Consider the following 16617-nt stretch of genomic DNA (forward strand, 5'->3'; position numbering starts at 1 on the left):
AATGTTTACGCACCTCTGAACAGACTGGGCCCCAATTTTAAATGTGTTATTGGTATTGTTTTTATTGAAAGATGGTTTTAACAGCGTATGCAGGAGTATATTCAACGATGCGCTGCGTTGTCAGTGTTTACGGTATCTGTGACCTTTGCCAATCACAGCGTCTCTTGCGAAAAGACCATGCCCACCTCCACAGCATTTGAACACCAGAAACAGATGGAACCCTTCTAATAGCCTACCAAGCTGCATGAAACAAGTTAAAATGGGTTTGTTCGACATTCTGACAAACTGGGCCTGTTATGCTATGTTTTATATTTTCCCTCTGATTGCAGTTGCGTTCCTTGTATATTGTTTGTATATCAAACACATTCACATGAAATATGATCATATCCCTGGCCCACCAAGAGACAGGTAAGAACTCTCCAATTATGTTCTGGCTTAGTCGAATGGTAAGCAAGATTCACCAATTACTTTAATCATTGCAGCTTTTTATTTGGGCATTCAACAACAGTGTTAGAGGAAACACGAAGTGATAGAAATCTCCACGACAAATTCCTACAGTGGTAAGTAGGTTTATGTTAGAACTGTTGATTGTGCAGGCAGTAGCCCAATTGCCTACTATAAAAAATAAATAGATATAAACATTCATTCGTTCATAAACATAAATTAGGATGTCTATTTATTCTTTCACAGGGCTGAAATGTATGGGCCAGTAGTTAGGATTAATACTCTTCACGTCGTTTTTATACTTGTGACATGTCCAGAGACTACTAAGGTAAAATATAAACTACAACCAAGCAGTTGAACATGAAGGAATTGCTCAATAAATAGTCCCTAGGTCGAAATCCTTGCACTTCATGGTAACACTTTATAATAAGGTGCCATAATAAATAGCAAACTAGTCATTCCAGCTCTTGTCAATATTTGTTAATTGGTGCTAAAAATATCACTTTGGCGCAGGGTTAGGCTGCCCTAACCCTAACACATGACCCTAAGCCTAACCCTATGACCAGTGACACTCTGTAGTCCGTGGAAAAAAAACATTAATTTGTGCCGAATAGATATCTTAGTAACAATTAAGAAATTTGAACAAAGTGTTAGGTAATGACTAGTTTGCTATTTATTATGGCACCTTATTCAGTGTTACCGACTTCATTATTTAATAATTGTTTTTCCGGATGATTTCAGAAGATCTTGATGTCTCCCAAATACCCTAAAGCTAAAATTGTATTCAAACAACTCCATGGACTTTTTGGAAAAAGGTAGGCCTAATCCTATGGTTTATGATCTTTTAAACACATGTCATTAATATAAACACAAATGTATGCTGTATTGTATTGCAATTATAATTAACTCTCAATATCACATTTGTTTAGATGAAATCTTGAACATAAAATCTTGACAATTAGAATTGAGTGTAGGTGTATTTCAGATTGCATCATTAAGTTAGTGTTTGAGGGAATTATGACCGCTGGCTCAAGTGCTTAGAGAAAGAACTGAGTGTAAAATGACAGTAGCCTACAAATCATAACAGATACATTTGGGCAAACAGCAAAAGGCTTAAAGGTGAAACAAGGCTGTCTCTTGCACAAATGCTCACCCGCTCGCTCCAACCAGTTTGGAGAGGAATGTAGCCAGAATTTTGAAGAGGTATAATGGGCGCCGCGCCAAGGGAGACAAAGTCTGTGTAAACTGAGTTATTTTTTCTTATTCTCATCATGTTGTAAATGAGTATGTAATGTGGGAGAAAGTATTGGTTCATTCGACCCATTTCTTATAATCAAACAATCGTTGTCATTTCAAATTCTCCAAATCGTACACACTTTTCTCTATTCCCCCAACATAGGTTTCTGGGAAGTGGCTTGCTTACAGCTACCAACCACAAGCAGTGGTATAAACAACGACGGATTATGGACCCTGCCTTCAGCAGTCTGTAGGTTGACACTAGTGTAATTCATGAGCACGCAAGATGACCTTTGCCTTTTCAAAATCGATTTCAAATATTAAAAAAATCCTATTTTGTTCGGGGACATTGCAGGGACAGGCCTCGATACAATGCTTTCTGTGCTGACCCCAAGACTTCTCGTTTAATTTCCAGGTACCTCAGGGGCCTGATGGGGAACTTCAATGAGGGGGCAGAAAACCTTATGGATGAACTCACAAAGTTAGAAGACAGCAAAAAAGAAGCAAAGATGCTCGAGTTGGTCCGCCGTGTGACCTTAGACGTCCTCACCAAGGTAATCCATCCAAACGTCTGTCCTCCACGTGTTAGTAAGTGAATGACCGTCAATTAATAATTGACAGGTTACTTCATTGTCCTCGTTCCACTGCTCACAGATTGTTTTCCTTCAAAAGACTAGAAAATATCTAAACGTTCTGCTAATGTTTTATAACCAATATTCAGGTGGCCTTTGGAAGGGATTTGGACCTAAACAAAAACAAGGACTCACCTTTCCCTAGAGCCATTGAGGCATGTCTGAAAGGCATGGTCCCAACCCTCCGAGACATTTTATTTCAGGTACACATGCTGTCTTTTAGGTATGGCATCAATATGCATATTTGTTAACACCGGATACTACGTATTACAATTTATTAAACACTTGTATTGCTTTTGTGAACAGCAGTGAATTTAAGTAGTATGTTATTAAGGAGCAGTAAGGAATGAGTATCCTGAACAAGTGGTCCTTCAGGTTAGCTGCAGACATTCAAAATCGAACCCAGAAACTTTTTGATGGAAGTTGAACACCCCAGCTCTCTATACAATACTACCCCTGCTTTAATGTTTGAGCATTTAACTGTTCCAGCTAATGCCGAAGAACCGACCGTTCGTCAAGGAGGTGAGGGAGGCGTGCCAGCTTCTGCGGACCACAGGGGAAGCCTGGATCTCCAAACGGAGAACTGCCGTCCAAAATGGTGAAGATGTACCCAAAGACATCCTCACTCAGATCATCAAATCAGCTGGACAAGGTTGGGTTCAAAATACTATGATAAAATGCTGTTCATGAATGGCAATGCCTTGAAATGAATTTGTTGCCGAGAACAAGAGACGCAGGGGAGTCAATGCAGTAGGAGTACTGTCCTGCGATTGGTCAACCTGGTGGATAGCATCCTAGGTCCCTACATGACGACAGTAATACAGAATGAATCCCAACCCAATTCACTATAGATTCAGAAAATAATGACCTATTATTAAGGTTGTTTTTATTTAAAGAACAACTTAATATTGAATGATGCTTTGCCCAGATGTAGGTAACCTGAATTCAGTCGTTCCAACTACCTTTCAATGTGAAGCACATAAAGGCTATGTCCTTGAATGGATCATTTGATATTTGGATTGAAGAATAACACTTTTTTTTTTGGCAGAAGAGAAAATGACCAAAGAAGATGAGGATGTTATGTTGGACAATTTTGTGACGATCTTCATCGCGGGTAAGTCTGGATATGAATGTGCCTTTATACCATTACACGTTGGGTAGACATAATTATACACTGTTGCTTTATGAAACACCTTGATAATGAATAATTGACCCAAATGCTTGGTGATCTGCTTCTCGTTATTTAAAGCATTAATTGTATTGAGACATCAACTTTCAGGACAGGATACTACAGGCAGTCAGCTTGCATTCTGCATCATGGAACTCGGAAGAAACCCTGACATCATGCAAAAGTAATAGGCACCACAAGAAGCAAAACTATAATTAATTAATTATTTAATCTGGAGACATAGACATTCCTGTTACCTGTTATGTTCACCAGAGCACAGAAAGAGGTGGATGCTGTTCTTGGAATGAAGCAGGAGATTAGCTATGATGATTTGGGAGAGCTGACCTACCTCTCACAGGTACATCCTTTATATGGATCAAGATGAAGGGCCAAACATTTATTTAAATGTATTTCTTTACGTCTGCATCGCTAAGAGTATGACACTGTATATAGCTTTATATTTCATGCATTGTTTTGTAGATTATTTTTGCACTTTTGTTCTCTTTCATTCTTATAACTGTTCTTTTCACGGGGACAAGCTTATTTCCAGTCTGGGATTTAAGAGTCATTCTACCTTATCTTATGTTTTCTGACAGGTACTGAAGGAGACCCTTAGGTTGTATCCCTCTGCTCCTGGAACTTCTCGTGAGATACCAGAGGACATGACCATCAGTGGTATTCACATACCTGCAGGAGTTGTGGGCAGGGTCAGTTGCTACAGTTTATTTAACAATCTCGCCAAATGCCTACACTTCATAGAAAGGTCAATATTATTCACGTGATAAATAGTGAAAGTAATATTATTTGAAGTGTATTGTTGTGTGTTTTACAGTTTGACTCTTATGTCTGTGGGAGGATGGAAACATTCTTCAAGGACCCACTGACGTTTGATCCGGACCGGTTTCAACCAGACGCTCCCAAGTAAGCAGTCTACATTAAGAGGAGAAGAGTGGTTGCTCTGATTGGTTGAAGGTATATCAATTTCAGTGCAGAAGCACTTTGGTTTGTGCCCGTTGATTACAACCCTTGGAAATCTCAAATGTACTGGGATGTTTCAGACTAAAACGCATGTCAGGATAATTGTTTATATTATCAATTCACAAAAAAATGTAATCTCAAATAATCAACGATATTATTTGAACAGCTCGCCCATTGATATTCAATTGTTACCCTCCAAATGAAAACAACTTTTATAGAATAACGGTGTCTTCATATTGTTTTAAGCAGAGGGTCAATCTTTCAACGCAAACTGCTGACTTTCCACATTCATTTCAGTTGACAGTCTTTAAAGAGTATTGTGTATTCACTGCAGCCATCTTCCTGTAGGCCTTACTACTGTTACTACCCCTTCGGTCTCGGACCACGCTCCTGTCTGGGACAGAAGTTTGCACAGGTGGGTGACACAGGTAGACAGACCAAACGTGCTAACCCTGAAAAATAATCCAGAAACACAAACTGAGCATGATGTGATTCCAGATGGAGGCTAAGGTGGTGATGGCCAAGCTGCTTCAGAGGTTTGAGTTCAGCCTGGTACCAGGACAGTCCTTTGGCATCCTGGACACTGCAACCCTGAGTCCCAAGAGCGGGGTTGTTTGCAACATTAAACACAGGAATCCCAATATTTTGCAATGAACGATCCTTCAGGTGACCTCTCTCTCTTGTGGCAGGTGTATTGCGGAGCGACTGAAACCTACCTGTTGCATCCTTGAGAAAGATACCTCAATCAAATTCATCATTGTTCAATCAAAAATTGAGGATGAATCTATTTGTAGTCAGACATAGTCAAATTAAAGGTAATTCCTGCAAACAAATTATGTTACTATTAATTATGAATGTAGAGTATCAACAATTATTTCAGAAATATATGGGTCAACATGGGTGAACTCCATGAACATATCTCTCTCATATAATAAGGCCCAATTAGGCCATATAATTTCGCTACAGATTTTCCGCCAGTACCAAACATAGACCCATAGGGTGCGGTATAGCCCAGCTCAGTTACGGCCAGCGTTTCCACCGCCGACAGTAACCTAATGCTTGGGCTCGCCCACCAAGCAGTGGGCGAGCTCGACTAATACTATAAAAATGTATTAATAACTATTGATAAAAAATATATATACAACACAAATACGGTTTCCTCTCATAAACATGTCTTAGGATGTATATTTATTCTTTCACAGGGCTGAAATGTATAGGCCAGTTGTTAGGATAAATGTCTGTCCAGAGGCTACAAAGGTAAAATATTAAGTTATTCCAGTACATCCAAGTCAGCAGTTGAACAAGAAGGAATTGCTCAATAAAGAGTGCAAAGGTCAAAATATTTTCCCTTTATTATTTAATAATTGTATTTCCAGGAGATCTTGATGTCCCCCAAGTAGCCTACTTTGTGACTTCGTGAATTGTCTCGTAATAAATATTGTGGCACCAATTTAAATCATATTAGGCCTACTTCACACATCCACCAGACAAATCATTTTAACGAATAATTTCTGTGCTTGTTTTATCCCTGAAGAGAAATGTGATGGTGATGTTATAATGCTATAATGGTTATGTTATATGGTATAGTCAATTAAAAGTAAAGGTCGAACTAAATACAAACCTAAAGCGTTTTCATATTCTCTTTGAATGGCACCAAGCAGCGATTGATAGTTTCTGAACTACTTAATGAAACGACGGAAGGCATTGCGATAGACCTGTATGCAAAGATAAATGCATTGAAGGTGGTACCGTATTTTCCGCACTATAAGGCGCACTTAAAAGCCTTTAATTTTCTCAAAAAACGACAGTGCGACTTATGATCCGGAGCGCCTTATATATGGCGAACTGCAGGAACACTTAGGCCCCGTCCACACGGAGCCGAAATAGGCGAAAACGATCCGATTTCGTTTTATGCGGGAGGAATATCTCCGTAAAGACGGAGTCATTTCGAAACCGCATCGAGCTGTAGAAACGCTGTAGTAAATATTCAAGGCGCTGGTTCTCCACAGAAAAAGTGGAGCTCATCAAACCTGCGCGGCGTGTGCGCTGAATACAAACATTCAGTCACGAGGAGTTTCAACCTTTTAAATTGAGCAGAAATACTTTTTAATGTACATTTAGTAACTACATTTATCAAGGGGCTTTATTTAAAGCTATAAAAAGAATACAAATAAAATAATAAATAGGCCTATTTAAAATTCAACGCAACACTGCAGTCCCCCAGCTGGTGGGGGGCTAATGCCATAATAGTTTGCGTTTCAGACGTCCATGAATCCACCGTACGTCCACACCAGAAGCGCTTTGGTCGCTCATAAAGTTTCGCTGCGAATATTTCTGTTCTCTTTGGTCGCTCAAGTCACTCATGACGTACAATTCAATTATGCAGACGCATTTAAAGGAGCCGTAGGCTATGCTTTTAGTACAGACAGCCATATCAAAGAGTGAGCTCCCATACACTTTGGCCATATTGCAGAGACCGTTTTGCTTGTTGGATAAAGTGCTTCGACAGCAAGTAGGACAGTGATTCCCCTCCAATATATATATATAAAAAAACTCCTAAAATGTAATTACAACCGAGAACAAAAAAACGTTGCGTGCTGTAGTAGGCTATTAAAATATGTTTCACTGATCTGCATCTGCAAATCATGATCTGCACTCATTCGTCGCACTAAAAACAAATAGACATTGGCGCACATGGCTAATTTTATACGTGCACAGGACTGGTTGGCTCCGCAAGACAAATAATGGAACATATATCTATTTATCAAGGCCTATCTTTCTATCTATCTATCAACGCGTGTCTAGTTTTAATGTGATGTATTGTGTGTGTTTCCAGTCAGACTTGTTCTGTGTGGTCTTGTAGGCTACTGTCCTGTGTTGGCCGAACCACCTAAATGGATTCCCGACGATTTGTGTCGTTTGGTATTGATAAAGACTTATAGGCTATCTATCTATCTAGACTATTTAATTAAGAATTATTCACCTCAGGCTCCGTGGATAGTGGGGAATAGAGGGATAAAAGACAAGAGATATATCCCTTGTCATTTATCCCTCGTCTTGTCGATTAGTTTGTTTATGTGACGATTTCAAAAACTTTTTTGGTTTTGTTTAAAGCATGCTACACGCGATGGTTGGTTAGATTGGTGTTATGGAGAGCAAATGAAAGCTGTCTATCCTCAATTAAACTGCATTGAAGTGACACGTCTGTTCAGTGCATTATTAATTTGCATTATTATGCGTGTATTATTCCTTTGCACAACGTATTATTCCTTTGCAAAACGTATGTATTTTCGATATTTGAAAACGATATCGTCCCATTCAGAGCAAGGAAGATTAGTATGCAAGGATCTCGGTTAGCAGGCATGTATGGCTTCTATTTTACAATAATCTCAAACGTTTCATTAACTCACTCACTAGACCAACCAACTTCCGTGACACCTCCGCCCAGGACAGAGCCTTGGCGTTGCGATCTCTGAAGTTAAAAAGGGTTGGGTCGTACAACACGGGTGCCCAGCTACAGAGGTGATTAATAATTCAGCCGACATTTGGTACAGTGAGTGAATAAAGGTAGGTAGGAACCAAAGTGCCTACCGGTGTTCCCTGGGATCTACGCAAGCGAAGAGCGTCTACATTCCGATTGGCTGTCAGTGTTTTGCCGCTGAAACGCGTCATAGTAATTTGCATAAAGTTCAACAGTTTTCAACTTTTTTTGGACGCTCTGGTCGCTCAACTTTGGCCGCTGGTAGCGTTGGTCGCTTTGGTCGCTCTTGCCCATAGAAAGTGAATGACTTCCGGCGATTTGGTAGCTCAATTCGCTTATGGTGTGGAGAAGGCAAACACACGTTCACCAAGACGGGGAGACAGGGCCGGGCGACTACGCCACTATCTGCCAATGGATCGTGGATGCCTGGGCTGAGATATCATTCTCAACTGTGGTCCGAGCCTTCACGAAGGCAGGAATAATCACTGAACTGCCAGGCAACAGCAGCGACACTGACTCGGATAATGACGAGAGGGAGCCGGGCATGTTGGATGCCGTAGGCTACTCGCCCAACTGTTCGGACACTGAAGAAGAACAATTCGAGGGATTCATGATTCGTGGACGGGGAATGAACTGAAAAAGTGAGCTTTACGTGTTATACGTAACTGAACAATTTGAGTTACAATGATCATGCGCTAACGTTTGAATTAGCGGTATCAGACCGTTTCTTTTATGTGTTTACAACTGAACAAGGCTGGGAGATATTGTTAATATGCACATTAACGTTTGAACATCGTTACCATGGGAGTGAACCGAGTTGTCAGAACGCTTAATAAAGTTTGATTTTATCTGACTGTTTTGTTGACATTCCCTTTAGCACAGCTCGGTCTAGTCTGGATGCATAACGCAACCCCAGTCAAACGTTGGACTGCAGTATTTTCCATTCTATGCGTCTTATAATCCGGTGCGCCCTATATATGAAAACAGTTCTAAAATAGGCCATTCATTGAAGGTGGGCCTTAAAGTGCGGAAATGTGTGTGTGTGTGTGTGTGTGTGTGTGTGTGTGATTAAAAATCGATACAATCCTATAAGGAGTCATGGAGCAAACCGACCTGGAGTTTGGGTGCACTCACACTAGGCCATCTGGCCGTGGCCGTTTTCACACCTAACCGTGCTCAAATCTGCCAGTGTGAGTGTGGCCAGGCCGGGCCAATTTGGCCACTTGGGAGAAGTGTGCTGCCACGGTACGGGCCGCTACGGTACAGATGCTAATGAGCCGACACGCGCACACGCATGGCTACGCAACCTGAGCTGGATGACGTATAGTCCATGCGACGACCATGGACATAGTAACGCCTCGTTTCCACATGCGTATGTTTTTCGTATCCGTGCTTCCGTAAATTTACGGAAGGAGTCGCTAGTGTTTTACGTAAGGACATGAATTTATTTACGGACAAAAGATGGGGGAGTGTATGATAATGGCCGTTTATAGGAGACCGGTACTTTGGAACGTGAGGATCGACATATACAGAGATAAAAACGAACCAGACTTGGAAAGAGATCGGCGAGGAGTTTGGCCTGCCAGGTACTTACATGTTTTGTGAAAAACATAAAAACTTTTATCTCCGTAAAACGACGGCGAAAGTTAACTTTTTTGAACGTATATTACGGACATACCGGACAGAAATTTTACGGAGGGGAGGAGTCTCGGAGGAAAAACTGACATTACGGAGAATCACAGGAATGAATGGACTTTCGGTCGGAGACGGTTGGATCGCATACGAGAATGTACGTATGTGGAAACGAGGCGTAAAGGCGACGAGCCTTCTTTCCCATTAAACGGTAAACATGGCGTCAAGCGGATTGACGCCATGGATTGCATTTGAACGTTGTTTATGCACTTCTTAAATTTCTGAAATAACGTTTACGCACCTCTTAACAGACTGGACCCCAATTTTAAATGTATTATAGTTATTGTTATTATTGAATTATGGTTTTAACAGCGCATGCAGGAGTATTCAACGTTAGGCTGTGTTTCCAGTGTTTACGGTATCTGTGACCAAACACATCGTCAGCGAAAAGACTATGCCCTGCCCTCCTCCACAGCATTGTGAACACCTCCACAGCATTGTGAACACCAGAAACAGATTGAACCCTTCTAATAGCCTACCGAACTGCATGAAACAAGTTAAAATGGGTTTGTTTTACATTCTGTCAAACTGGGCCTGTTATGCTATTTGCTATAGTTTCCTTCTGATTGCAGTTGCGTTCCTTGTATATTGTTTGTATATCAAACACATTCACATGAAATATGATCATATCCCTGGCCCACCAAGAGACAGGTAAGAACTCTCCAATTATTTTCTCGCTTAGTCGATTGGTAAGCAAGGTTAACCAATTACTTTGATCATTGCAGCTTTTTATTTGGGCATTCAACAACAGTGTTGGAGGAAACACGAAGTGATAGAAATCTTCACGACAAATTCCTACAGTGGTAAGTAGGTTTATGTTAGAACTGTTGATTGTGCAGGCAGTAGTAACCATTACTAAAATGACTAATAAAAAAAGAAAAATACTGTTTGCACTGATAAACATATTTTAGGATGTCTATTTATTCTTTCACAGGGCTGAAATGTATGGGCCAGTCGTTAGGATTAATACACTTCACGTTGTTGCAATACTTGTGACATGTCCAGAGGCTACTAAGGTAAACTATTACGTTATTCCAGTGCATCCACAAGCCTGCAGTTGAACAGGAAGGAATTGCTCAATAAAGAGGGCAAAGTTCAAATTCTTTGGACTTCATTATTTAATAATTGTATTTCCGGTTGATTTCAGGAGATCTTGATGTCCTCCAAGTACCCTAAATCTAAAATTGTATTCAAACAACTCCATGGACTTTTTGGAGAAAGGTAATCTCATGGTTTATTGATTATTTAAACACATGCCATTAATATAAACACAAATGTATGCTGTAATGTAATGCAATTATAATTATCACTCAATATCACATTTGTGTTGTATAGGAATAAAGATGCAATGTCACAGAACTCTAGTCTGAGCTTACTCCATTTATTCAACTCTCTAACTCGCACATGCATGACTCCTCTCAAAGTGCCAAACACATTAGAACATGGAATGTCATAAACATGCATAACATAACGCGCATTGTTGCAGCAATGTCAAACATAACAATTTGTTTAGATAAAATCTTGAACATAAAATATTGACAATTAGAATTGAGTGTGTTGCATGATTTGTAGGTGTTTGAGTGAATTATAATCACTAGCTCAAGCGCTTAAACTGAGTGTAAAATAATAGTAGCCTACAAATCGGAATAACTGTCTCTTGCAAGGCTGTCTCTTGCACAAAGGCTCTCCCGCTCGCTCCAACCAGAATTTTGAAGAGGTATAATGGGCGCCGCGCCAAGGTAGACAAAGTCAGAGTAAACAGTCATTTTTTTTCCATGCTTATTCTGATCAAGTTATAATTGAGAATGTAATGTGGGAGAAAGTATTGGTTCATTCAACCCTTTTTTTATTTGTAATTTCCAATTCTCCAAATCGTACACACTTTTCTCTATTCCCCCAACATAGGTTTCTTGGAAATGGCTTGGTTACAGCTACCGATCATGAGCAGTGGTATAAACAACGACGGATTATGGACCCTGCCTTCAGCAGTCTGTAAGTTGGCACCAGGGTAATTCATGAGCAAGGAAGATGACCTTTGCCATTTCAAAATCGATTCAAATATTAAAAAAAAATCCTATTTTGTACAGGAACATTGCAGGGACAGGCCTCGATACAATGCTTTCTGTGCTGACCCCAAGACTTCTCGTTTAATATCCAGGTACCTCAGGGGTCTGATGGGGACCTTCAACGACAGGGCAGAAAACCTCATGGATGAACTCACAAAGTTAGCAGACAGCAAAAAAGAAGCAAAGATGCTCCAGTTGGTCAACCGTGTGACCTTAGATGTCATCACCAAGGTAATCAATCCAAACATCTGTCCTCCATGTGATAGTTAGTGAATGAATGTGACTGAAGAGTTTACAGGTTGCTTCATTGTCCTTCATTGTCCTGCCTGGTTGCCCAAAAATGTTCATTGCTCACAGATCCCATTCTCAGAAAACAGTTTTCCTTCAAAAGCATTATACATTCTACTGATGTTTTATTACTATTTTTCAGTTGGCCTTTGGAATGGACTTGGATCTCCACAAAAACCATGAATCACCTTTCCCTAGAGCCATTGAGACGTGCCTGAAAGGCATGGTTCCTTACGTCCGAGACATGTTTTTTCAGGTACGAAATCGATATGCATGTTTGTTCACGCTGGATACTACGTATTACTACTCTTTGGAAACTTGTATTGCTTTTATGAGCAACAGTGAATTTAAATACTATGTTATTAAGGAGAAGTAAGGAGTCGGGTATCCTGCCCAAGGGGTCCATTGGTTAGCTGAAGACATTGGGAATCGAACCCAGAAACTTTTTGATGGAAGTTGAAGACCTCAGCTCTCTATACAATTCTACCCCATATGATTGAACATTTAACTCTTTCAGCTAAACCCAAAAAACCGGCCGTTCATCAAAGTGGTGAGGGAGGCGTGCCAGCTTCTGCGGACCACAGGGGAAGCCTGGATCTCCAAACGGAGAACCGCCATCCAAAATGGTGAAGATGTACCCAAAGACATCCTCACTCAGATCATCAAATCAGCTGGACAAGGTTGGGTTCCAAATCCTATGATAAAATGCAGTTCATAAAGAGCAATGCCTTGAAATTGATTGTTTGCCAGTGAGGACACCAATTAAGAGGGAAGGATAGAAGAATTAATACTTTATTTATCTCAGTAGAGGAAATGACTAAAGAAGATGAGGATCTTATGTTGGACAACTTTGTGACGTTCTTCATTGCGGGTAAGTATCAATGTAAACGTGAATTTATAACTTTATAATTTTCATAGACATAATTATCTTGATGAGGAATCATTTCTCAATATGTATTGAGAAATAACTTCTTTCAGGGCAGGAAACTACAGCCAATCAGCTTGCATTCTGCATCATGGAACTAGCAAGAAACCCTGACGTCATGGGAAAGTAATAGACACCACGAGAAGAAATTAGCAACTTCAATTCAAGTTAATGTGGAGATTGACACAGACATTCCTGTAACCTTATGTGTGACCTTACGATATGTTCACCAGAGCGCAGAAAGAGGTGGATGCTGTTCTTGGAATGAAGCAGGAGATTAGCTATGATGATTTGGGAGAGCTGACCTACCTCTCACAGGTACATCCTTTATAAGGATCAAGATGAAGGGCCAAACATTTCTTGACGTGTATCTCTTTACATCTACATTGCTAAGAGTATTACAGTGTACATAGCTTATATTTTGTGAATTGTTTTGTAGTTTTCTTTTGCATTTTTGTATCATTGCGTCATCATTCCATATAACTTTACTGAACTTATTTGAATAAGCTTGTTGTATGGGAAATAAGTTATTTCCCATCTGGGATTAAAGAGTCATCCTTATCTTATATTCTTCTGACAGGTGCTGAAGGAGACCCTTAGGATGTATGCCACGGCTCCGGGAACTTCTCGTGATTTGCCGGAGGACATGACAATCAGTGGTGTTCACGTACCTGCAGGAGTTATGTGCATGGTCAGTTGCTACAGTTTCTCTTGCAGTCTTCTTGAGACTTAATGAGCTTAATAGAAAAGTAAATATTCTCAACTGGTGAGTGGTGTCAATAATATTAGTTGAAGTGTATTGTTGTGTGCTTTACAGTTTGACTCCTACGTCTGTGGGAGGATGGACAAATTCTTCAAGGACCCACTGACGTTTGATCCGGACCGGTTTCATACTGACGCTCCCAAGTAAGCAGTCTATATTAAAAGGAGCGTAGTGGATATTTAATGGTAAAATCCTGGGAACAAGAACAATCTACGCGCTCATGTTTATGTTCACTAAGAAGGAAAGAGAGTGTTGCGTATTCACTGCAGCCATCTTCCTGTAGGCCTTACTACTGTTACTACCCCTTCGCTCTCGGACCACGCTCCTGTCTGGGACAGAAGTTTGCACAGGTGGGTGACACAGGTAGACACACCAAACATGCTAACTCCGATAAGAATCCAGAATCACAAACTGAGCATGTGTTTGATGTGATTCCAGATGGAGGCTAAGGTGGTGATGGCCAAGCTGCTTCAGAGGTTTGAGTTCAGCCTGGTGCCAGGACAGTCCTTTGACATCCTGGACACTGGAACCTTGAGGCCTAAGAGCGGGGTCGTTTGCAACATTGCACACAGGAATCCCAACATGTGAAACTTTATTTTGCAATGAGCAATTCTTCAGGTGACCTCTCTCTTGGGGCAGGTGGGAATCGGTTAGCGGGACTCCTAGCGAAAAATATACCGGGTTTGATTCCCAACGACTGAAATCTACCTGGTGCATCCTTGAGAAAGATGGCTCAATCAAATTCATCATTGTTTACTGATTTTCCGCCAGCACGCAGCATAGACCCATAGAAGCTATACATATGGTCTGCTACTAACTACATGATTCTCCATCACGGATCTTCATCAACTATTGTTTGTTATGCCTATACTGAGCTTCGATTTAGTCACGTTTTTCTGCGATATGTCGATGTCTTGCAGGATTCTCTTGCTCGCCAGCTCTATCCGTCTGTAACGTGTATAAGAAATACTTTGAATATTTTATTGAATTTCCTGCTGAAATATGTATATCAGTGGCGGCTGGTGGTTTTTAAAGTGAGGAAGGACTGCACGCTTGTTTGCCATTGGCCTGCTTGCACAGTTGGTGTATATGGCGGCATAAGAATGTGAGACTCAAGTTGTTTCCGGGTGTTTTGGTGAACCACAACATAGTAGGGAGGGATAGTTATGTGAATAAAATTGATACAAAGCCACCAGTGGCATCACTGTAATTTGAAAGGCAGCATGTCTCTGAAATGGACTACAAGGGCAGAAGGAAAGGATGCAAAGCCCAGTAGTCAAATCAGGCCTAATCTGGATTTGTTAAAGTAAATAAAAAAACCTGGGCCTATTTTTGCCCTCAATGACTGAAGTTATTGGTTGTAATTTAGCTATGTCGCATAGCAGCACCAACATGAACTTGACACTTGTCGTTGCGTTTGGTTGCCCTATCAAGATTTTTCACATCAGTCAAACCATGAACAGCCCACGTTGGAGATTTGCCATTATTCATTAGCAAACAGGGACAGCAATACAGTCGATTGCTAGTAATGCTACCAGTAAGCCATGAGTACCTAGCAAACCATGTAGCACCCACAACACTGACGATGCCATTACATTTGGTGATCTCGATTTTGCGAAGTGGAAGTGGTCTGCCTTTTTCTTTGGTCGCTAACTTAGCACTGTAACTCAATGAATGGAATGCTTTGTAATTAAACATGAACAATGTCCTCTGTTTCCACTGTTTCCATTGTACAATTTATTCGCAAATGTTAGAATCTCGTTATCCTCCAGAAGATTTCTCCGGCTTTGTGTCTCGACTGTTACGGTTGTGTTATTGGAATTCACAGCCCATCTGCTTCAGAAGAACTATACCCTTCAGTATGGAGATTCTCCAACACAGTGGAGCACCACCACTTCCTGCGATGTGTTATGTCATGCTGTGGAATATAACAGTATATCAGTCAGAATTAACTTCCAAAGACTGCAATGAGAGTACACTGTTTATACTCGACTACATTATCATTTTGCATTAACTTTAGCCATTTCATTTTCGTATATTTTCCTTTATATATATTTGTATGTATCTAGTATACTATTTGAAATAAGTTGCATGTAATTATAACTATTATTTAAAGTGTCTGCTATCGTGGATAAATACGTTAGCTTAAGGCAGTGGCGTCCCTATGCTGTTTTATTCGGGGATAAAGCCTCTGATATTTAATTGGCCCCGAATATGATCTTTGGGATCATAAACATTTATAAGTAGCCTAGTCTAGATAGACATAGTCCTTCTGGCAAGAGAATAAACAACCTGTTTACCACCTCAAGTGTATTAACCTATCCTATCCCCAGTCAGATCTGTGTGTGTGCGTGTGAGTTCTGCCTCACTTGTATTCATTTGCAATAACTTGAATGGAACTTTAGACATTTGGGTATAACATAGCAGTTAGGTGTTTGTCTGTATGGTGTGTGTGTGTGTCTGTATGGTGTGTGTTAACGTGTGTGGTGGTAGGCGCTGACTCCAGTTTAACCAGTGAATGAGTCTCTGGTCTCTTTGATGAAAGCTTCCTTCTCACACACGCACTCATTCGCGCACACAGTAAGGTGAATTGAATGAAGACTTTTTTCGTTTTGAAGTTTGAATCTAAATCAGTCAAATCAGACTCATCCCTTTAATTAAAATGAGGGAGGTCATTTAAGATCATACGCAGAGCTGAAATAGCCTCTCACTGTTACCAAGAAGACCACATGGTGCCGAACCTGCATTTAGTTTTACTAATTAGCTCACCTGCCAGGTGGTTTTCTTCATTAGTTAATTGGTTGCATCTGGTGCGTTTCACTTAAAAGGGAACCGGACAGTAGATTTGTTTGTGTACTGTTTTGATGAAGTCTGTTGTGACTTATTTAACATCTCTTCGAGTTTCCCAGGTTAAAGACTTTTTGAAGTAAAGAAGAGCATCTCA

At 40.5% G+C, this 16617-nt stretch overlaps 2 protein-coding genes across 6 annotated transcripts; both read left to right on the plus strand.

Annotated features, from left to right (window-relative positions):
- Positions 1-187: 187 nt before the first annotated feature.
- On the plus strand, positions 188-6084 carry LOC115534633 (cholesterol 24-hydroxylase-like). Of its 2 annotated transcripts, none has more exons than XM_030345751.1 (15): positions 188-408; positions 483-560; positions 691-772; positions 1186-1259; positions 1844-1930; positions 2096-2234; positions 2402-2515; positions 2802-2964; positions 3361-3426; positions 3592-3664; positions 3754-3838; positions 4077-4187; positions 4313-4401; positions 4807-4873; positions 4957-6084. In XM_030345751.1, the coding sequence occupies exons 1-15, from the start codon at positions 245-247 to the stop codon at positions 5110-5112; spliced, it is 1548 nt and encodes a 515-aa protein (XP_030201611.1). In that variant the 5' UTR covers positions 188-244; the 3' UTR covers positions 5113-6084. The 2 variants fall into 2 exon arrangements, with proteins under 2 accessions (XP_030201611.1, XP_030201612.1); XM_030345752.1 differs by having other exon boundaries at positions 1189-1259.
- Positions 6085-10033: 3949 nt separating this feature from the next.
- LOC115534632 (cholesterol 24-hydroxylase) lies at positions 10034-15388 on the plus strand. 4 transcript variants are annotated; one of them, XM_030345750.1, is made up of 16 exons: positions 10039-10282; positions 10357-10434; positions 10566-10647; positions 10779-10852; positions 11296-11370; positions 11537-11623; positions 11790-11928; positions 12128-12241; positions 12503-12665; positions 12791-12856; positions 12964-13036; positions 13144-13228; positions 13491-13601; positions 13728-13816; positions 13957-14023; positions 14112-15388. In XM_030345750.1, exons 5-16 carry the CDS (start codon positions 11354-11356, stop codon positions 14259-14261), a joined length of 1161 nt encoding a protein of 386 aa, XP_030201610.1. In that variant the 5' UTR covers positions 10039-10282; positions 10357-10434; positions 10566-10647; positions 10779-10852; positions 11296-11353; the 3' UTR covers positions 14262-15388. The 4 variants fall into 4 exon arrangements, with proteins under 4 accessions (XP_030201608.1, XP_030201607.1, XP_030201609.1 ...); XM_030345748.1 differs by lacking the exon at positions 11296-11370 and having other exon boundaries at positions 10034-10282; positions 12794-12856; XM_030345747.1 differs by lacking the exon at positions 11296-11370 and having other exon boundaries at positions 10036-10282.
- The last annotated feature ends 1229 nt before the right edge of the window (positions 15389-16617 follow it).

Source organism: Gadus morhua, chromosome 21 (genome assembly GCF_902167405.1).
Source record: "Gadus morhua chromosome 21, gadMor3.0, whole genome shotgun sequence".
Taxonomy (NCBI): Eukaryota; Metazoa; Chordata; class Actinopteri; order Gadiformes; family Gadidae; genus Gadus; species Gadus morhua.